The sequence below is a fragment of the Lepidochelys olivacea genome (assembly GCF_965140295.1).
Source record: "Lepidochelys olivacea isolate rLepOli2 genome assembly, chromosome: 15".
In the NCBI taxonomy this organism is placed as follows: Eukaryota; Metazoa; Chordata; order Testudines; family Cheloniidae; genus Lepidochelys; species Lepidochelys olivacea.
The window spans coordinates 8,660,085-8,682,934 of NC_140425.1; the positions used below are offsets into that span (position 1 = coordinate 8,660,085).

General features: G+C 48.9%; 1 protein-coding gene across 3 annotated transcripts in view; it reads right to left on the bottom strand.

Annotated features, from left to right (window-relative positions):
• The window catches only part of RBM19 (RNA binding motif protein 19), a 143,370-nt gene extending 121,132 nt beyond the window's left edge, over positions 1-22,238 (bottom strand). For 2 of the 3 annotated variants that reach the window (XR_014714219.1, XM_084648802.1), the window contains exons 1-8: positions 21,630-22,238; positions 9,950-10,132; positions 8,757-8,888; positions 8,477-8,515; positions 7,639-7,861; positions 3,355-3,641; positions 1,308-1,388; positions 867-945 (exon numbers count right to left, since the gene is read on the bottom strand). Coding sequence is in view for 2 of the 3 variants with exons in the window: in XM_084648802.1 (XP_084504928.1) it covers positions 867-945; positions 1,308-1,388; positions 3,355-3,641; positions 7,639-7,861; positions 8,477-8,515; positions 8,757-8,888; positions 9,950-10,132; positions 21,630-21,665 (1,060 nt within the window). In the remaining variant the exon portion in view is untranslated. The remainder of the gene's footprint in view (positions 1-866; positions 946-1,307; positions 1,389-3,354; positions 3,642-7,638; positions 7,862-8,476; positions 8,516-8,756; positions 8,889-9,949; positions 10,133-21,629) is intronic. The other variant, XM_084648801.1, reaches the window with a different exon arrangement.
• Positions 22,239-22,850: the final 612 nt, after the last annotated feature.

Genomic DNA, 22,850 nt, shown 5'->3' on the forward strand with positions numbered 1-22,850 from the left:
TGAGCATCACAAAGGTTATACGGATGCTTGTATGTACACGCACACTGGCACTAACTAGCCAGTTAAGCACAACCTAATGATGCCAGCTTTTTCTGTATTAGATCTCCATAGACACGTGTTTATCTCCCATTACAAATTGACTCTGGGCTGAAAACAACTATCAGATTTCAGACAGGAAGGGCTCTTTCATTGAAGAGAAATGATTGTTTAAGATGACTTTTGTTCTTGCTTGTGTGCACATAAATGGTCTAAAACTGATATGGCAGCTACACCCCATGGGTTCCATACACTTTAACATACCTCGAAATGACAGGATAGAAGATGCACCCCCCTAAGGTTATGAAAACAATGCACTGTGGAAATATACTACCACCCCTGGACTCATTTTGGGTCCCCTCTGGTCCACGCACCATCACCAATAACCATGACCCAACTCAGTTCCAGGTGTGGTTAAGAGCTGAACCTCAAGGTAAAGAACCTCTAACTGGAATTTGGTTAACAGTTCTATAGAAGATGCATGAAGCAGAACAGAAGCCATCTCCCATTTGACTCTACAGAGCTTGGAGTTGTAGAAAGCAGTAAATCCCACTGGTCAGCAAAGCAAGTCAAAGTGGCTCATTGCACACAGGGAACAGAGCTGTAGGGCAAGGGGCACCATTTTTACAGTGTCACGCCTCATAACTCCATTCTAAGGTAAGGCGATTGGAGCAAGTCAAAGGAACTTGATGTATGAGCAATGAGGCAATTCATAGTGATTTGGAATCACAGGTACAGGAGACAGCAAAGGCCGGCACAGGAAAGAGCATTCCTAGCTACATCTCTGCTATCTCCTGCACCCACAATGCACAAACCCCTGCAGCCAGTACCTGTCTTATTCCCATGTACGTTTCTTGCAATCCTGATTGCCACTGGCTTCAAGGGCAAGAAGAATTCTCGAACGTTTTGCTGCAAATAGAAAAGAGGAAAACAAGAATTTTAGCAAGTTGGGCAGATTTCAGAGGCCTACTTTTGTAAAGGTTATGAATGCTGAGTAGACACTACAAAAACCTTTCATAAACACAGTCAGGGACAGACAGAGTCCAAGGGACCCTCTACAGTATGAACATACCAAGCCAGATTCCATTCTCATAACTAACCCATTAGCCTGCAGATACCTAGAAGCCCCTGCAAAATACATGATGGTTTAAGTTGCTGGCTGCTGAATGCTAGACCTTGGGAATCCAAGGACCATCGTTCTCTTCCCTGTTACAAGCACGATTTAAGCCCTAAACGAGGGAGCAGTAAGGCTGCGATGGCAGGGCACATACCTCAGTAACACTGAAAGGGGCACCACGCAGTTTCACTGTATACGGTGTGGTAGCTGCATTAGGGTTGGCCCCATTCTTCAGCTGGACAGAGGAAAAAGTGAGAAACAACATTTGAAAAGTCATCCTTGGCAAGAGGTTTAATCTGGAACAGTTTCCAGACCAAGAGACAACCGTGGCCGGCAGCACAGAGGAAAGATGGGAGAGTTAGAGGCCTGATACCACAGAGCTAGTCTTACCAGCAAGCAGGAGGCTGTGGAAAGGACTGAGACACAGAGGACTCCCTCCCTCCCCTCACATACAGAGTCAGGAGACTTGGATAGAGCAGAAACAGAGAGGGGCAGCGCTTCAGCCCTTCCAACAGCCGGAGGTGGGGTAGAGGGTTCAGTTAGGCACTGAAATACTATAGTGATGGGCACACATGGGAAAAGAAAGACAAACACCCCTTCTACCCCTGGACAGCAATCAGGGAATCCCAGAAGCTTGGAGATGGGAGGGCTGGGATTCACATAAATGGGTTACCCCTGGATCTCCACCCCATCTTTTATATCAGCTTCTGACAAGAAGATGTGGCTAGTTGGCAGGCCAGTAGGTTATTCAAGCCCTGCCTTAGACAGCCTCGAGGTTTCAGCCCTCCAGTGGGTCTAACAGATCCCACATATAGCATCTGCCCTAGTTTGGCCTGCAGCTCTCAGTTACTCCATGAGATTCCTGCCTTATTTAAGGTCAAAGGGCTGAGCCTGCATGCGTATAACAAGTTCCCAGTTTCTGCCTGTTCCTTGCTCAGGTACGTAGAGACTGAGCCCCCACAGTCAGGGAAAGTCATAGGTGCCACAGTGTTCATAAAACAGCTGGTGATTCCGCGGGGCCAACCTGAGACATCTTAAAGGGCTCCAAATTTTGGAGGGCACCAAGCACCCATCCTCTAAAATTTAGGCCTCTTCAAGGTCTGTCAAGTTGGGCACCCAAAATCTCTAGTCACTTTTCAAAGTTTTGATTAGCATATCTAGTCAGTTACAGTGTAACCTGGGTGAGATAGTAAAACACAGGATTAATCAGTACTAAGGGCAGTAATCCTGTACATATTCCCATTTACTAGTACAATGCCCTGGGCATCCTGTGACTAACAAGGCATACTAGACAAGGGCAGCTGGTAAGATGGCTCCAACTACATCCACAAAGATTTCAGAGTATCTGACCCAGCCTAATGTGTGTCTAAGGATGTAACAGTAAGGGAACGTACCATTACAGTCCCTTCAATGGTCAAATAATTTAATCTGCTTTCACATTTCTCCATGTGGTGTCCCACAACTTGATCACCCAGGGGACTGATTTTGAGACAGCACTATGGAAAACTGCCCCTCTGAAACAAAACGCTAAACAAGGAGACATACAAAACAAAAGCCTAGGTATTTATATGGCCCCCACCACTGTACTGTCAGAGCACCTCATAATACCCCCGTGAGGTAGGCAACTATTATCCCCATTGTACAGCAGAGGAACTGAGCCAGACACACTAAGTGACTTGCCCAAGTTTGCACAGGAAGTTGGTGGCACAAAAGGGAACTGAACCCAAAACACAAACAGTCCATGCCCTGTGTTATATCCGGGTTTGCCTAAAATCAGGCGCAGGCCCAAAACTTTGCGTCTGCTGCATCTCGAATGGCTGCAACTCTGGTGCTTGCCTTTATGAGATTTCTCAAATGAACGGGGACCTTGCTCACCTCTCCCTGTGATGTCCCCGTTCATGCCTGTGTTTCCCGGCAGCATCCCATGTAGAGAAGGCACGTGAACCCATGTCTCCCAAGTCCCTAGTCACCGGGCCATCCTCCCTCTCTTACAAATATATCTATTTAGAATAGATATAGTGATTATTCATTGCAAACCCAGTGTTATGGGAGGGACAGGAGGACACAGACCTTTAGATTTGGAAATCTCTCCCCGTAGGAACGGAGATGGACTGCAGCTGCCAAGTTCATATCCAGACCCAAACTGCAGGGGAGCTGGCACCCACGGTTACAATTCAGGCCCATCTCTAATTAGGTTATACCTCCAATTTTGCTCCTTTCGTCTTCTTCCTCTCCACCACTGTCCCCTGCCCTTTGCTATGTCCTGCCAGCTCTGCCCCTTTTTGCACCTGGGCACCGATAGTTTCCAAGCTGCTGGGCTTCTCCTCATCCTCGCTTCCCCCTTCACGCTGCTCGCTGTCCAGCTGGTCCTCCTCACTCTCCTCCTCGGATGAGGAAGACGAGGAATCTTTCACCACTTTAGATTTCAGGTAGTCCATATCAGAGAGCTCTGGCCTGGCAGCTGCCTTTTCTCTGGGGCTCTTCTTTACTGCCAGAGAGGAGAGAGATGGGCATCAGATATTGCACATGCACACACCCCCCTTTTCCCCAGCAGGGCAAATGGCCCATAGCAGCACGAGCCCCCACATTCCTTTTGCCCAGCTGGGCTACTGCAAGAGCAGACACCCTTTACACACAGGAGGTACCAGAGGATGGCTCAGGTTTTCCATCCCAGTACCATCCCCTTTCCTCTTCTCGGGTCAGATAATCAAATCCAGCCACGGCTGGTAAGGATGAGAGGCTGTTACTATCTGATCGGCTGCTGGGTGATACTGATTAGACGGTCTGGTGATTCCCAGCAGAGAGGGGTCCCATCACAAAAATCACCAGTGCTATTGGCATTACACTGTCTCAGCAGATGGGACTAAACAGGCCATGGATCTGAATGTCTCCCTCCTACCATTGAGGGTTTTCCATACAAAGTCACTGTCGGGGAGAATCCTACTCTGCTAACGCTCACCCTACAGGACTCAACAGAAGGTTTTGGCTTTCCAGGCTGTCGGCCTTTCTCTGGCACTAAAAACACTCTGCTATTTAAAAAGTTGGATCAGCAATACACAAGGACAGGGAAACACACGCTACGCTGGAGACCCACACTCTGCATGTTATTGCGTTCTTCATTACTAGTTATCCATATCACAACTGCACCCAAGGCACTGACATGCTAGGCATTATACAGGCATAATACAGGCCCTGCTCCAGAAAACTTCGTCTTAGCTTAGGACAAGGTGTGACAGGTGAACAAAGGTGGAATTGGATGGCAGGGAAGGAGCCATAACTACAGTAATACAAGTGTGGTTTTGCATGAACTAGCCGTGAGCACAACTATAGAGGAGCTGACTTTGGGGTTTGGTTTACAAATGGAGACCAATAGGCAGACAAGTACGAGACTCTCAGCTGAAATCTGAAGCACGGTACACAGCCAGGATATATGTGCATTTGTTCATTGATTCACTGGAGACTTACATTTCTCCAGTTTCCCCATCTGTAAAATGGGGCTAACAATATTAGCCTCCTTTGTAAAGTGCTTTGAGATCTCCTGATGAAAAGCGTTAGATAAGAGCTAGGGGTTATTATTCTTGTCCTCTCTTGATATTTGAAATGTTAACCACCTCTGAGTTTGCCAAGATTCAAAGAGAAATCTTTAAAAAATAGAAGGGACACAGGTATTTGTAAAATGCGCATAAGAACGGCCAGACCAGTCCACCTAGCCAAGTATCCTATCTTCCAACAGTGGCCAGTGCCAGATGCTTCAGAGGGAACAGAACTGAGAAATCCATCCCCTGTTGTCCAGTTCTGGCCGTCAGAGGCTTAGAGACCCTCAGGGAATGGGACTGCATGCCTGACCATCCTGGCTAATAGCCATCGATAGCCCTATCCTCCAAGAACTTATCTACTGTATATACTCGTTCATCAGCCCGTTCGTTTATAAGCCAACCCCCCCCAAGATGGATAGGTAAAAATAGTAAAAACTGTATGACCCTTTCATAAGCCAACCCTATATTTCAGCGGTTGGCAAACTTTGGCTCCCAGCCCGACAGTGTAAGCCGCTGGCGGGTTGGGAGGTTTTGTTTACCTGGAGCGTTCACAGGCACAGAGTCCCTCAGCTCTCTGTGGCCGTGGTTCGCCGTTCCCAGCCAATGGGAGCAGCGAACCACAGCCACAGGGAACTGAGGGCTCCATGCTTGCAGATGCTCCAGGTAAACAAAACGACAATGCATTAGATATTCAATTCAACTATTTCATAGGGTTTAAAATCATCAAATTTTGGTGTAGACCTGTTTATAAGCCGACCCCTGCTCTTTGATGTGTCACTTTTTTACCAAAACTATTTGGCTTATGAACAAGTATATACAGTAATTCTTTTTTGAACCCAGTTCTATTTTTGGCCTTCACAACATCCCAATAACAAGTTTCACAGGTTGACTTTGCGTTGTGTGAAGAAGTATTTCCTTGTTTGTTTTGAACCCACTGCCTATTAATATCACTGGGTGATCCCCAGTTCTTGTGTTATGTGAAGAGGTAAATAACTCTTCCTTATTCACTTTCACCACTCCATTTATGTCTGTGAAGACCTCGATCATATCCCTCCTTAGCTGTCTCTTTTCTAAGATGAACAGTCCCAGTCTTTAATCTCGCCTCATATGGAAGCTGTTCCACACCCCCAAATAATTTTTGTTGCCCTTCTCTGTACTTTTTTCCAATTCTAATATATCTTTTTTTGAGTTGGGGTGATCAGAATTGCAAACAGTATTCAAGGTGTGAGCATATCATGGCTTTATATAGTGGCATTAAGAAAAGAAGACAGAAAATATCAATCTTTTTCCTAACGGTTCCTAACATTCTGTTAGCCTTTTTGACACCACGATCTCTTTCTTGAGTGTTAACAGCTAATTTAGGCCTCATCATTTTGTGTATATAGTTAGGATTATATTTTACAATGTGCATTATTTTGCATTTATCAACATCTAATTTCATTTGCCATTTTCTTGTCCAATCACCCGGTTTTGTGAGGTCACTTTGTAACTGTTCTCAGTCAGCTTTTGCCTTAACTATTTTGAGTAATTTTGTATTGTCTACAAATTTTGCCATCTGTTTATCCTTTTTTCCAGATCTATGAATATGCTGAACAGCACTGGTCTCAATACAGATCCTTGGGAAACCCTGCTACCTACATCTCTCCACCGCGAAAACTGAGCATTTATTCCTAGACTTTGTTATCTATCTTTTAACCAGTTACTGATCCATGAGAGGACCTTCCCTCTTATCCTAGGGCTGCTTATTTTGCTTAAGAGCCTTTGGTGAGAAACCTTGTCAAAGGCTTTCTAAAAGCCCAAGCTCACTGGATTACCCTTGTCCATATGTTTGTTGACATCCTCAAAGAATTCTAACAGATTGGTGAGGCATGATTTCCCTGTACAAAAGCTGTGTTGACTCTTCCCCAACACAATGTGTTCATCTATGTGTCTGATCATTCTGTTCTTTTCTATAGTTTCAACCAATTTGCCTGGTACTAAAGTTAGGTTTACCAGCCTATAATGGCCATGATTGCTTCGGGAGCTTTTTTTAAAAATAGGGATCACATTAGATATCCTCCAGTCCTCTGGCAGAGACTGATTTAAGTGATAGGTTACATACCACAGTTAGTAGTTCTGCAATTTCATATTTGAGTTTCTTCAGAACTCTGGTGACTAATTACTGTTTAATGTATAGGTTTGTTCCAAAACCCTCTCTACTGACACCGCAATCGGTAATAGTTACTTAAACATGTCCCCTAAAAAGAGTTCAGTTCAGTCAATTATATGATTTCCAGTAGCACCTAGAGGCTCTGACCAAAATTCCAGCCATATTGTGTTAGGTACTGAATGCATGCACAATCCCTGACCCAAAGAGCTCACAATTTAAATAGACAACATGGACAAAGGGGAGGAGAAAATGAAGCACAGGGAAGTGACTTGTCCCAGGACACCCTGCAGGTCACTGGCAGAGCCAGAGATGGAAACTTACATCTTCCAGCTCAGTGCCTTATCCAAACTTTCTGAAAAGCCTTTGGGTCTGAGACAAAGCAGGAAAAATGTCACTCCTTCAGAAAGAATGTTAGGGAGAACATAGCAAGAGGGTTAATTAAAGGGTTGAGAACAGAGTGGCTGCAGAATCCCAGGTGGATGGGGAATGGGAGAGATTCACTTGGGCAGACAAACCAGGGAGTCTGCAGTTCAGATTGTTCAGGCTCCCTGGAGAGGGACTGAGGGTCTCAGCCTTTGTTACCCACACTGAAACGATAGTTACGGCACAGTTTGTATCTCCTCTTTTGGGATATAGGGCTTGATCCTGTGAGGTGCTGAACTACTGCAATTCCCACCACTTCCAATGGGATGTGAGGGCACACAGCATTTTCCAGGAGCTGCTCAGCACACCGCAGGATCAGGCCCCACATCAGTACACCACTGAAGAGAAGGATGAACAGAGCAGAGGGAAAAATTTACTTTTGGTGCCTGTGGTTTCTTGCTCCTCGTGGCATTTGCTCCTGCCCTCCTCCTCTTCGCTGAGCTCCTCTGACTCATCCGAATCGAAGTTCAGATAGTCATCCGCCGGCTTTGATTTCCCTGTCTTGGGCTCCTCCACCAACGTGTCATTAGCCCATGTGGCCACTTGCGTCCGTTTTTGATGAACCACCAAAAATTCTCTGAATGCCTCATCTCCTTCCAGCTGTTGGAAAAAAACACACACATGAGCAGTGAAGACAGACACAGGGGCAAGTAGCCAAGTTTAGATCAGGGTCACTGTGTAATTCCTCGCAGGTAAGATCTCAGGGGAGGGCGTCAGCTTTTCGCCTGCCAGGGCTGATTTCCCCTCCATGAGATGTGGACAATTACGCTCCATTCACGAATTTACATCCAGTATTATAGGATACGATATAGTTAAACCATCTGTCTCACCTGAATCAACAGCTCTGGAAGAAGCACTCCTTCCTAATTAAAATACTACCAATTAAACACAAGTGCAGACAGTAACTCTGAGGCAGCAAGTGAAATTCTTAATGATATAAAGTATTTTGCCCTTCTATGAAGCACCTTTAACCTGAGGATGTCAAAGCACTTTAAGCACACAACACAGACAACCTACAAAGTTCACTATTTTACAGATGAGGAAACGGAGACACAGAAAGGTCAAGTGACTTGCTCAAGTTGGGAATAGAACCCAGAAGTCTTGGCTCCGAGAACAGAATCAATGCAGAGAGTTCTCAGCAATTTCTACCCCATCCTTTCTATATCAAACCCTTCTCAAATGGACAATTCTCACACACTGCTCTTCTCAACTCACCTCTTTTAAGTTTCCTGTTGTATTTTTCTTCTTTTTATCCTGAAAGAAGAAAACATACACGGTTCAGAAAAGCCTGTCTAAGATATAGCCATGAACCCCATTATACAGATCGGGAAAAAGGCAGAAAGTGCTCACTAAGATCACAAGCGAATGGTAAACCAGGAATAGGACACAGGAGCCCCGAATTCCAGACCCCCTGCTGCAGCCATCAGAGTGCACTTCCACAGACAAAGTTACTGATGTACATGTTGCATACCTGAGGAAAGTGAGTATGACTTACTTTCTTTGTCTCTGTGGGAGCTGAACTTGTTTTGGGCTTATCGGTGGGTTTCTCTGGTGCAGAAGGCTTCTGGGAGTATTTGCTCCAAGCTCTGGGTTTCGATGGGTCACCGAATGATTTACAGAACTCTACCTGAAAAGAGACACCAACAAGGAGGCCCCTTATAACAGGTCCTACGTTTTATTATTTCAGTTGCATTTAAAGCAGAAAGGCTTAGAAACTACCATGCTAAGGGCCCATTCAGAACCATCTGTTTATGGCCCTTCAGTGGAGGGAAGTCTGTAATTATATTAATTATTTCCGGACATACTCAAACAAGCTGTTCTGTTCCACTGTCATCCAGTGCATTGTCTCCGTAGAACAAGAGAAAATGTAAATTTCTTAAATAACTTTAAGAAGCATGTACACAACTTCAGCCCAGAGATCTGAGACTTTAAATCAGCCTAGCACTGGAACAGCACTGCTGGAGCAAAGGATAGAGCAGACTAACAACCAATTCGATTTGTATTGCACACCTGAATCTGACTGCTCCTCTTACCATCAACCTGACCAAAACTAAGAAGATCAAATGCTGCAGATCGTGCCCTACCTCTGCAGTGGCTCCCTTCGCAGAAGAACTGGTATGGTCCCACTGAGTGCATGGAAATAGGATGCTGGGGGAATGCCATATTGATCATGTTGCAGTACCCACACGGCAGATCCTCCTGTTCCTAACCCCTGTATGGACCCTGAGAACATATTCCAGCCACTGGGCCCAAGTGGCCAACAGCTCCATAGCTGCTCTGCAGCTCATGGGGACAGAGGAAGGGGAGGATTTTATCTCCCAAATATTTGCCCAGCACATGGCATGCTTATTCAGGCTGGACACTGGGCAAAGGACTCTTTCCTTAGTGTGTAGCTTCCACAGTACTCCTAGCCCTTGCCAGTGGGGGAGCAAGAGACTAGGACTCAAACCCGGCTCCATGAACAGCAGCAGGGATAATTACTAACACAAGTCACTGGAATGCCTGATAATCACCCCACAAACGAGGCTCCACCACTGAAGTATATATACCCAGCTGGGTTTAGTGAATCTCCTCTCCTCCTCTGCACAGACACAAATACAATTAGTTCATCCTAAAGAGTAAAATAATATCAAGTGGCAAACTTCTCCCAGAGAGAGAAACAAACATTTCATTTTAAGACCAACTCACCGTTATTCTGGCCATGTCTATGAAACTCTTGTTGAAATGATTCATTGCCATTTTGGCTTCATCTTCGGACTTAAAGCCGATAAATCCAAACTTGCGGAACTTGCCATCCTTGGTGAATTTCAGGCTGCAATCAGTCAGCGTGCCAAAGGCTGCAAACAGCTTCCGGAAGCGATCCTCCTTCATCTGTAAAAAGAGGACAGGCACCAGGGAGGCAAATTATTTATAGCACATCAAAAGGGTGGTAGGTGGTTTATAGACAAGTCTTTGCACTGAAAAGCTCACAGTTGAATTACACAAGGACTTCATCTTTATGGTGCCTCAGAAACACAATGTTTAGGGCACCACTGCTGTAGCCCTTATCGCCCTAATACTGAAGCACAGGTTATGTTGATAACAGTCAAATTCCCTCTCAGTTTGCAAGCCAGTCCTGTTGTCTCTATATCTGTCTGTCAGCCTGCAAGATCTTCAGAGCAGGGGCTCGGTATCTGGTGCCTTGTAAAGCACAAGTATGTCACTGATTCAGAACAAACAGCAACCCCTACATGACTTCCATAACTCAGCCTAAGAAGTAAGCTCCCCCTTGACCAGGGTTAGGTTCCTAGCATAATGGTCAGTGAGAGTGAGACCCTTCATAACAAAAAAGCAGAGCAATCCCCAAATTGTGCCCCCTAGTCCTGCAACTTAGGGGCACCCCCTAGCCTTTGTCCCTCCAGCCCTACTCCCAAAGAACTCACCTTAAACCTGGCCCCAAACCCTCCTTGCCCTTCTCCAATATGGGATATCTCCCCACACTGGCCTCTCCCTCCCCGCCCCACCGCCAAGGCTTTAGCCCACGCCGCACCACATGGGACCCCTCCGACTGTAATCTTCCCTCCTCCTCCTCGCCAAGTGCACCCCCCAGTTTACCTCTACTCCCCCCTGGACCCTAACCATCCCTCCCCATGTTGAACCCTTCCCTCGCTTCACCTCTCGTCCCCAGGGCTACATCCTACCCTCCTCTGCACATAGGGCCACCACGCAAGGCTATGCTCACCCAGTTGTTGGTGACACTGGGCACTACTCTAGGTAACTCGGGAGGGTGGAAGACCACGAGTGTCAGTGAAGCCCCCTTGCTCTAGGCCCAGGCAAACTGAAGCCCCTCCGCTCCTTAAACTTTCTGTGACCCTGCAAAACCATGAGGAAGCTAGCACACAGACAGGTTTGCACATGGCTTGCTAGCCAAGGCCAGCTTCGGCCTGGAAAACGTATAAATAAGGCAGGAATGTTTAGCAAAAAATAGTAACAAATAGAACCAAATAAGGCAAGGCTCGGGCAACGCTACTGAGGAAAAACACAACTGGCTGCTTTAGCTAATTGGCTACAGTACTGTACAGGGCAACAGGTAATTGGTTGCATAAGCTTGTGTAGTAAAGTAGGCAAAGATATAAAATGTATACTGAAATCTGCATGCGGGGCTGCAGGACTTGAAACAGTTCAGTCTCCCTGCGCCCTATCTAAAGCTTCAGATAAATCTCTCCGCTTCTCCACCCCATTGTGGTCATTGGTGCGACGCACACCGGGCAACGAACCCAACTGTTGCTTGCCTCGGGCACCCTGTGCTGGCAACAGTTCTTGGAGCCCAACGTGGGGCTCGAGGCTGCTATTCAGCCTTGCCTGGACCCCTCCTGGTGGTCGACGGACTGCGGCGACAACCGACGCCCAGCACGCACCGGTGTGTTCATCGGGAGGCCTCAGAGGAGACGCGATTTGCTCGACCTCGGAGGGCACAACGGTGCAATGCGCCCCTATAGTGGAGAAGCAACTGCAGGCAACGGTGGGAAACCAGTCCCTTGAAAAAGGTAGGAACAGTCCAGTGGTCTGGACTTTCTCTGTTAAGACCTGGGGACGCCCAGTGTCGTCCGGGAATATGGGACAGGGACAGAGTACTACAGGCAGGGCACAGTGCACGCCCCTAGAATGCATTCTAGCAAACTGAAAAGTGTTTGGATCGAATCCAATAACAAAAAGCAAATTAAAAAGGTTTTGTACAGTAGCCTGTCCTCAATTTCGGCTAGAGGACCAGGAACGGTGGCCACCGGGAGGATCAGTCAATTATAATACGATCCTCCAATTAGTTCTGTTTTGTCAGCAAATGGGTAAATGGAATAAACATCTGTATGCGCAGGCGTTTATGGCTTTAAGAGATAGAACAGATGTTCTACAGAGATGTAATTTGACTCCAACAGGACCGGTAGTAGCTAATGTTAGCCCCCAGAACCCCCCCAATGTTGTAATGGCAGATTCAGTATCCCCTTCGGCCCCCACACCCCCACCTTATAAGGGTAGAATGCCTTGGGTTACAGAGATTGCCCCCTCGGTGGGACTCTATCCTTTGATTACCGAGACCGTTGTGGCTCACCCAGGGGCAGACGGACGCCAGGCCACCACCATGCAAGTTGACACCCATGTGCCATTCAATCCAGTAGACGTAGCAGCTTTTAAAACACAGGCTGGGGAATTCTCAACGAACCCAAGCTGGTTTATTTCAGTTTTCGAGGGGTGCCTCAATAGTCACAAGCCGGATTGGGACAACTTTAATACCCTCCTGAAAACCTTGTTGTCTAAGGTAGAGCAAGATCAAGTTACAGCTAAGGCAAGGGAGGAGGCATGGCAGAGACACAAAAGGGAACCAAATAATGTCCCCACTGCCGAGGACGCGGTCCCCCAGCAGATCCCAGGTGAAACCCGAATGACCCCATACTCATGACCCATCTCACCTCCTATAAGGAGTTACTTTTGCATGGACTCCGACACTCGGCTGTCCGACACAACAATTGGGCAAAACCGTATAAAATAACACAGGAACCAAAGGGAAGTCCGGTTGCCCTTTTACAGCGCATTCGGGATGCCATTCGGCAGAATACTAACACAAACCCCAATGGGCCTGACTATGGCACAGATTTTAAAAACTGCAAACCAAGCTTACAGTCTAAAAAAGAAAAAAAAAAAGGCAATGTAAAATACTGGTAGCAGCAGTGCAGGCTGGCACAAAGGGAAGACCCCGGGATGTTAAGAGTGGACGGGGAGGAAGGAACAGAGGACGAGAACGTCCGGGCCCGCAGGAGAGACTTCTGGGTCGCAACCAGTGAGCCTTATGCCGGAAAAAGAAACACTGAAAAAATGAGTGCCCTGAAAGGGAGCGTGCCCCCATGATGGCGGCAGGGGAGCAGAAATAGGGGTGTCAGGGGAGACGCACCGCCCTGCCCCCAGAACCCCGAGTAAAAATGCGGGTGGAAAGCTCGAATATTGATTTTTTAGTGGACTCTGAAGCGGCATGGACTGCCGTGAACCGACCCCTTCAGTTGCCTGTGGCAGATTCCCTTACCGTGGTGGGCGCCACGGGCAGAGGCACCACGTGCCCAGTGTATGCCCCAGCGAAATGCGCTTTGGGAAACAGAACTCTCTCTCACAAGCTGGTATACCTCCCTGACTGCCCAACGCCTCTGCTGGGACGGGATCTGCTCTGTCGCCTACGCGCCACCCTGCATTTTACTGAGGACGAAATAACCCTTACCTTACCCCCCGAGAATGCATGAATCATGTCCCTTGCAGTTGAATCCTCAGCTCTACAAGCCCCAAAATGAAGCCAGTGGGAAGACCACGTGTACCCCTTAGTGTGGGCAGCAGGGGTCCCAGGAAAGGCCACCCACCGAACCCCCGTCAATGTTCAGCTCATGCGAGGGAAGGGCCCAGTGCAAATCAAGCAGTATCCAATCAAAAGGAAAGCCAGAAAAGGTCTGCAGAAGACTATAAATCGGTTCCTAACGTACGGCATCCTGCAAAAATGCCAGTCAGCCTGGAACACTCCCATTCTGCCCGTACAAAAGCCTAATGGCACATATCAATTGGTACAGGACCTAAGGGCGGTAAATAAACGGGTTAAAACTCTGCACCCCCTTGTCCCGAAGCTGTATACACTACTGGCTTCTACAGGGGGACCGTATACCCATATTTTGGTCCTCAATCTAAAAGACGCTTTCTTTACCATTCCAGTTGACACCCCCTCTCAGGAAATCTTCTCCTTCAAGTGGAAGGACCAAAAAAGGGTTAAAAAGCAACTTTGCTGGACAGTGTTGGCCCAGGGATTTAAAAATTCCCCCACCCTCTTCGGCCAGGCTTTGGCCAGGGACCTAAAGAAGTGGGACAATAAGGGAAAGGCCCTCCTTCTGCAATATGTAGACAATTTGTTACTTGCCACTGTGGGCCTCTCTCCCTGCCTTGAAGCCACCATAAGCCTCCTGAACCATATTGGGCTCCAAGGATATAGGGTTGCATGGAGTAAGGCTCAAATCGTCCTCCCAAAAGTACGGTACCTAGGGTTTCACAAACGGCAAGGGGAGCGCCAGCTTTCAAACAAAAAAAGAAAGCTATATGTCAAATCCCTACCCCAAGCACTCGTAAACGGCTCAGGGCTTTTCTGGGTATGGAGGGCTTTTGCAGGATCTGGATCCCAGAGTTTAAACTATGGGCTAAACCATTATATAACTGTGTCAAGGGAACGGATCATGATCCCTTTCACTGGTCCCCAAAAGCCAACAAGGCATTTAGAATCTTTAAAAAAAAAAGGTAATGAAAGCTCCAGACCTGGGTCTGCCGGATCTCTCTAAGCCATTTCAATTGTATATACGTAAACAAAAAGGGGTGGCCCTGGGAGTCCTAACCCAGTTGTTGGGGACCTAAAAACGTTCCGTGGCTTATTTTTCTAAACAACTGAATCAGGTTGCAAAGGGTTGGCCGGCATGTTTACGGGCAGTCGCGGCTACTGCCCTAGTACTCGAGAAAGCCAAAAAGCTAACACTGGAAGGGGTTATGCAAATATATACTCCCCATATAGAATCATAGAATATCAGGGTTGGAAGGGACCTCAGGAGGTCATCTAGTCCAACCCCCTGCTCAAAAGCAGGACCCATCCCCAATTAAATCATCCCAGCCAGGGCTTTGTCAAGCCTGACCTTAAAAACTTCTAAGGAAGGAGATTCCACCACCTCCCTAGGCAACGCATTCCAGTGTTTCACCACCCTCCTAGTGAAAAAGTTTTTCCTAATATCCAACCTAAACCTCCCCCACTGCAACTTGAGACCATTACTCCTTGTCCTGTCCTCTTCCACCACTGAGAATAGTCTAGAACCATCCTCTCTGGAACCACCTCTCAGGTAGTTGAAAGCAGCTATCAAATCCCCCCTCATTCTTCTCTTCCGCAGACTAAACAATCCCAGTTCCCTCAGCCTCTCCTCATAAGTCATGTGTTCCAGACCCCTAATCATTTTTGTTGCCCTTCGCTGGACTCTTTCCAATTTAACCAGATCCTTCTTGTAGTGTGGGGCCCAAAACTGGACACAGTACTCCAGATGAGGCCTCACCAATGTCGAATAGAGGGGGACGATCATGTCCCTCAATCTGTTTGCTATGCCCCTACTTATACATCCCAAAATGCCATTGGCCTTCTTGGCAACAAGGGCACACTGCTGACTCATATCCAGCTTCTCGTCCACTGTCACCCCTAGGTCCTTTTCCACAGAACTGCTGCCTAGCCATTCGGTCCCTAGTCTGTAGCTGTGCATTGGGTTCTTCCGTCCTAAGTGCAGGACCCTGCACTTATCCTTATTGAACCTCATCAGATTTCTTTTGGCCCAATCCTCCGATTTGTCTAGGTCCCTCTGTATCCTATCCCTCCCCTCCAGCATATCTACCACTCCTCCTAGTTTAGTATCATCCGCAAATTTGCTGAGAGTGCAATCCACACCATCCTCCAGATCATTTATGAAGATATTGAACAAAACCGGCCCCAGGACCGACCCCTGGGGCACTCCACTTGACACCGGTTGCCAACTAGACATGGAGCCATTGATCACTACCCGTTGAGCCCGACAATCTAGCCAACTTTCTACCCACCTTATAGTGCATTCATCCAGCCCGTACTTCTTTAACTTGCTGACAAGAATACTGTGGGAGACCGTGTCAAAAGCTTTGCTAAAGTCAAGATACAATACATCCACTGCTTTCCCTTCATCCACAGAACCAGTAATCTCATCATAAAAGGCGATTAGATTAGTCAGGCATGACCTTCCTTTGGTGAATCCATGCTGGCTGTTCCTGATCACTTTCCTCTCATGTAAGTGCTTCAGGATTGATTCTTTGAGGACCTGCTCCATGATTTTTCCAGGGACTGAAGTGAGGCTGACTGGCCTGTAGTTCCCAGGATCCTCCTTCTTCCCTTTTTTAAAGATTGGCACTACATTAGCCTTTTTCCAGTCATCCGGGACTTCCCCCGTTTGCCACGAGTTTTCAAAGATAATGGCCAATGGCTCTGCAATCACAGCCGCCAGTTCCTTTAGCACTCTCGGATGCAACTCGTCCGGCCCCATGGACTTGTGCACGTCCAGCTTTTCTAAATAGTCCCTAACCACCTCTTTCTCCACAGAGGGCTGGCCATCTATTCCCCATGTTGTGATGCCCAGCGCAGCAGTCTGGGAGCTGACCTTGTTCGTGAAGACAGAGTCAAAAAAAGCATTGAGTACATTCGCTTTTTCCACATCCTCTGTCACTAGGTTGCCTCCCTCATTAATTAAGGGACCCACACTTTCCTTGGCTTTCTTCTTGTTGCCAACATACCTGAAGAAACCCTTCTTGTTACTCTTAACATCTCTCACTGGCCTCAGCTCCAGGTGCGATTTGGCCCTCCTAATTTCATTCCTACATGCCCGAGCAATATTTTTATACTCTTCCCTGGTCATATGTCCAACCTTCCACTTCTTGTAAGCTTCTTTTTTATGCTTAAGATCCGCTAGGATTTCACTGTTAAGCCAAGCTGGTCGCCTGCCATATTACTATATGGTCCAAGCCCTGCTGAATACCAAGGGTGGTCTCTGGCTCACCCAGGCTCGGATAGCTCGGTATCAGGCTAAGCTGTTAAAGAACCCTGAGGTCACCCTGCAGCCTTGCCCCACCCTCAACCCAGCCACCCTCTTGCCAGAAACAGAGAAACAGAAACACAACTGTTTAGAAATCATAAATGCCCAATACTCCAGCCGCCAGGACTTAAAAAATCAGCTGCTCCCAAATGCGGATTTTAAGTGGTACACAAATGGTAGCAGCATTGTCATAAATGGGCAAAGGAGGGCGTGTTAGGCTGTCGTAACCCTCCATGATACCGTAGAGGCCAAGGGGTTGTCCACCGGGACCTCTGCCCAGCTGGCTGAGCTGGTAGCCCTAACCCATGCGCTCAAACTGTCAAAGAGAAAGCGGGTCAACATTTTTACCGACTTAAAGTGTGCCTTTGGGGTGCTACATGCCGATTCTGGCCTGTGGAAGCAAAGGGGAATGCTAACGGCCCACGGCTCCCCAGTAAAGTACAGGCCCCAAATTCTCCAGCTCCTAAAAGCCATACAACTCCCCTCAAAAGTAGCGGTGGTACACTGTAAAGCTCATCAAAGGAAAAATCAAGACGTGGCCAGGGGCAATGCCAGGGAGAACAGAGAAGCCAAGCATGCCACCACCTTGACTCCACCGGAAGCTAAGAATGCCCACATGCATACCCTTATCCCATCAGTGGGGAAGCTTCCAACCCCTCAGTACTCTGGGGAAGAGAGAAAACTAGCTAACAAACTCGGACTTCAGAAAAAAGAGGGATAGCTTCATTCCCCGGAAGGAAAAATCCTCCTACCGAAGGGTCTAATCCGGCCAGTACTGCAGCAGCTACACCAAACCACTCATGCTGGCAGGGAGGCCCTTATCCAGCTAATGGAAAAATACTTCTTGACTTCAGGACTCCGACCCCTGGCTACCCAGATACAAGCTGACTGTTTAGTCTGCCAAAAAATAACCCTCGGCCAGGACATCCAGTAACACCAGCTACCTTGGAATCCAGGCCCCGAACTGGAGTGGCAAATAGATTTTACTGAGTTTCCCCAAACTCAAGGGTTCAAATATCTCCTCGTCTCGGTGAATCAATTCAGCGGATGGCCTAAAGCCTTCCCATGCCGTAATTGCACCGCCAAAACAGTGGCCCTCAAGTTTGTTCGGAAAATTATTCCCCGCTTCGGACTCCCCCAACGGAAAAAAATCTAACAATGGAACGCACTTCACATCAAAAATCGTTCAAAACATCTCAGATGCCTTACAGATCCCCTGGAAACTCCACACGCCATGGAAACCGCAGGCCAGTGGTGTAGTGAAGCGTACCAATCAAACCCTTAAGCAACACCTCTCAAAAGTGTGCCAAAAAGCCTCCCTGCGATGGCCCGATGCTCTGCCCCTTGTCCTGCTCCACGTCTGCGCTCTCCCAAAGGGTAAATTAGGGCTTAGTCCCTTTAAAATTATGTTTAAAAGGGCATGGCCTATAAATGGAGAACCAGTTCTGGCAGGAAAGTGGAAAATGGGGTGTGGTTTTTTGTCTCAGCATATGTGCTCTCTGTCTGCTGTTCTCTCTTCTCTCCACAGGTATACCAAAGACTCCCAGCCTCTTCCATTAAATGCCCCCGTCCACTCCTTGCAGCCAGGTAACTCTGTGCTTGTTCGTACCTGAAAGGACAAGCCTCTCCAAAAAAAGTGAAAGGGACCCCACACCGTCCTGCTGGTTTCCCACACGGCGGCAAAGGGACACAAAAACTGAATCCATCACTCTCGCCTGAAGGCAGTGCCTACTCCTCCCCCAGCGGAACGGTGAACCATCCAGCCCATCACCACATCACCCTCCAACAATCTTGAACTCAAATTATTGTTTAAAAAAACATAAGCACGGGGAGGGGGTGGGGGGGCTACAAGGGCATATACACCATGAGGTCTCTCATAGTGGGTGTCATTTGCCTAGTATTCCCCATATCTCTCGCTCTAAAAAAAAGATAAATAAAAAACGTTAATTTCAATGTAAATACCTATAAGGCCTCAAAATCGCCTTTGCCCGTAAATTTAATCTATCCAACTGCTGGATATGTTCCCAGATTCCCCTACCATGTGGCCAGCTTCCCTTGGAGGGCAACTGCCCCCAACCGGTCAGACCTCTGTGATGGGTGGATAAAAGCAAACGCCACTCGGTTGCAAACGCGGCCCACCTTAACAGAAAACTGTACTAAAGAGGCCAAGTTTAGCAGCAACACTAATCCCTGGAAACCCTACTGAAATGCGACCCATGCCCCCAAACCCATCCAGCTACGCTCCGTCCCCATGGGCCTCCTTTGTTATCGCCAGGAAGCCACTGTTAACCATACCTGGTTTGCTAGTAATAGTACCTGTCAGTATTATTTGTCCCCGTCCACGAATACCACTATTCCTCTATGTAATAGTGCTGGCCAAGACAAGGCGAAGGGCTTCAATATTATACCCCCTTAAAAGCCGCAGCCGACAAATGGGGCCACAATGGCAAGGCAGCCAATGAACAGTCTTTTTATGTCTGTGGTAACTCAGCCTATAAATGGCTACCCCACCGTTGGCACAAAAACTGTTATTTGGGACACCTTACCCCTCCCCTTCGGGTCATGGCCCACCTCCCATCGGGCTGTCCCCGGCATCAGCGGTCCCTGTATGCCACCTTTGAACCCATTAGTAAAAAAAATAAATTCGGTATAATCCTTCTCCCAGCATATGGGGTGGGTAAATTGGCCAAGCTCTATTGCCAGCTCTCTCTATTCCTCACCAAGTTAGCCAATAATACCTTGGCCATAACGAAAAGCCTCAACACGAAACTTTATCAACTCCGGTTGTTGTCCCTGCAAAACCGCCAGGCCCTAAATTACCTTTTGGCTGCACAGGGCGGGGTGTGTGCCCTAATTGGAAATAAATGCTGTACATATGTCCCAAAAAAGTCACAGGATATTAACAAGCACATCCTGTCAGCCAAACAGGCTCTTAACCAGTAAAAAGCCCTAAAAAAAAAGCCCACTATTTTTGACTCACTCTGGGAATGGCTGCCCAACCTGGGGGAAGGCATTATTCGTCTCCTGGTCACAGGTGCCGTGTTGTGTATTATCATTCTCCTCTTGCTTGTTGTAAAACACACATATACAAAATATGTGCCTCCCGCGCCACAAAAACCCCATTATATCCTCTTGTTAAGAATTCTAACTCCTCAGCACTTAATCACTTATTGTCCTTAAAATATAAAAAAACTTCAGTTGTTGAGTTGAGTTGTTGCAAGCTTGTTAAGTGTTCTCAAAGAAGGGAGTTGTTGGTGACATTGGGCACTACTCTAGGTAACTCGGGAGGGTGGAAGACCACGAGTGTCAATGAAGCCCCCTTGCTCTAGGCCCAGGCAAACTGAAGCCCCTCCGCTCCTTAAACTTTCTGTGACCCTGCAAAACCATGAGGAAGCTAGCACACAAACAGACAGGTTTGCACATGGCTTGCTAGCCAAGGCCAGCTTCCGCCTGGAAAACGTATAAATAAGGCAGAAATGTTTAGCAAAAGACAGTAACAAATAGAACCAAATAAGGCAAGGCTCGGGCAACGCTACTGAGGAAAAACACAACTGGCTGCTTTAGCTAATTGGCTATGGTATTGTACAGGGCAACAGGTAATTGGTTGCATAAGCTTGTGTAGTAAAGTAGGCAAAGATATAAAATGTATACTGAAATCTGCATGCAGGGCTGCAGAATTTAAAACAGTTCAGTCTCCCTGTGCCCTATCTAAAACTTCAAATAAATCTCTCTGCTTCTCCACCCCGTTGTGGTCATTGACGCGACGCAGTTGGGCAACAAACCCAACTATTGCTTGCCACAGGCACTCTGTGCCGGCAACACCTTTCCCCCCAGTTCACCTCCTCCTTGGTCTATAGCCATCCTTCCTCCTCCCCCAGTCCCTCCTCCCAGATTTACCTTTGCCCCCGACTCTCCACCCCCAGGCTATGCCCATTCCCCCACCTACCCCAAGAGGGGACTTCCCACCAGAGCTCAGGTTTCAGAGTAACAGCCGTGTTAGTCTGTATTCACAAAAAGAAAAGGGGTACTTGTAGCACCTTAGAGACTAACACATTTATTTGAGCATGAGCTTTCGTGAGCTACAGCTCACTTCATCGGATGCATACTGTGGATACTGCAGCAGACTTTATATACACGCAGAGATCATGAGACAATACCTCCTCACACCCCACTGTCCTGCTGGTAATAGCTTATCTAAAGTGATCATCAAGTTGGGCCATTTCCAGCACAAATCCAGGTTTTCTCACCCTCCACCCCCCCACACAAATTCACTCTCCTGCTGGTGATAGCCCATCCAAAGTGACCACTCTCTTCACAATGTGCATGATATTCAAGGTGGGCCATTTCCTGCACAAATCCAGGTTCTCTCACCCTCCACCCCCCCACACACAAACACACTCTCCTGCTGGTGATAGCCCATCCAAAGTGACCACTCTCTACACAATGTGCATGATATTCAAGTTGGGCCATTTCCTGCACAAATCCAGGTTCTCTCACCCCCTCACCCCCCTCCAAAAACCACACACACAAACTCACTCTCCTGCTGGTAATAGCTCATCCAAAGTGACCACTCTCCCTACAATGTGCATGGTAATCAAGGTGTGCGCATTCCCCCGCCTCCCCCCCCCCAAGTGGGGAACCCCCCCAGGACTATACCCATCCCCCCAAGTGGGGACCCCACGGCGGGACCCCCCAGGCGGATCACCCCCATTCCCCCGGCCCGGACTCACCCCGCTCGGCAGGTTCTTCACGATGAGACGCGACATGGCGGGGAGGGGCCCTGGGCCCGCCTGTTCCCCACTCAGAGACGGAGCCCCCCGCGCTCAGAACTGCTCACGCCGCCCGCTGGCCGCCGCCATCTTGCCCGCAGCGAGTCACGTGATTTCCCCAACGGCAGCACGGCACGCACGTGCGAGGAGGCCAAAGGACGGAGAAACTTTACGGGAAGGGGCGGGGGAGGGTCGGTCCCCCCCTTCGTGTAGCTAATGCGCATGCGCGAAGCTGGGACCTTCTCCTCCTGTGGGCGCAGTGCCGAGGTGCGGTCAGCAGCGGGCGCTGGCGGACGGGGGAGATTGCAGCCCCGAGCTACGGGGCGGGAGCGGGCTCAGTCCGGGCCTGCTCACACCGGCTTGGAGTCTCCGCCCAGGCTTGGGGCCCGCGGGCAGCGGCGCATGCGTCACCGCCGTGACTCGCCGTGCTGCGCTTGGGTGTGTCTCTGCTCAGGTCCCTCCCCAGAAACGCCCCTTGGCCCGTCCAGCGCCTGGAGCCGCGGGCAGCCGCCGTGGCCGGAGTCAGCCCCGCGCACGCGGGGGCATTTCCGGGGAAACCCAGCGAAGGCGTGTCTCCTCTTCCCAGCCGGCCTTTGGTGCCCTCCTCCTCTGCCCGCCCGGCCCCGGCCCCTTCTCGCCCGGCCCCCGCCCCTTCCCCGGCCCCGGCCCCTTCTCGCCCGGCCCCCGCCCCCGCCCCGGCCCCTTCTCGCCCGGCCCCTTCCCCGGCCCCGCCCCTTCCCCTGCCCCTTCTCGCCCGGCTTTGGTTCTCATCTCCCAAGGGTGAAGAGCTTTTGCCTAACCCCGGTTGCTGGGCTCCACACGGGGGCCCGGGTGAGACGGAACCGCCCGCAGCACGCCGGAGCTCAGACTGGATGCTCGAATGGTCCCTATGGGCCCGAGACGCTGTGAAACTCTTTGGCCCAGGTTGGTGGGGACCAAGTCACGCCCCATCCTGCCTGCTCAGGGGCTACGCGACAGGCGCTGAGCTGGCGGCATCGGTCCAGCTCCTGGTAGGAGGGAGGGTGAGCTAGTGGTCAGGGCGGGGACCTGGGAGTCCGAGCTGGTTTCTAGTCCTGATTCTGTGACCTCGGGCAAGGCACTTTGGGAGCTGTGCCTTGGTTTCCCCAGCTGTACGCTGGGGTTCGTGATGCTTGGTCACCTTTGTGATGCGCTTTGAGATCC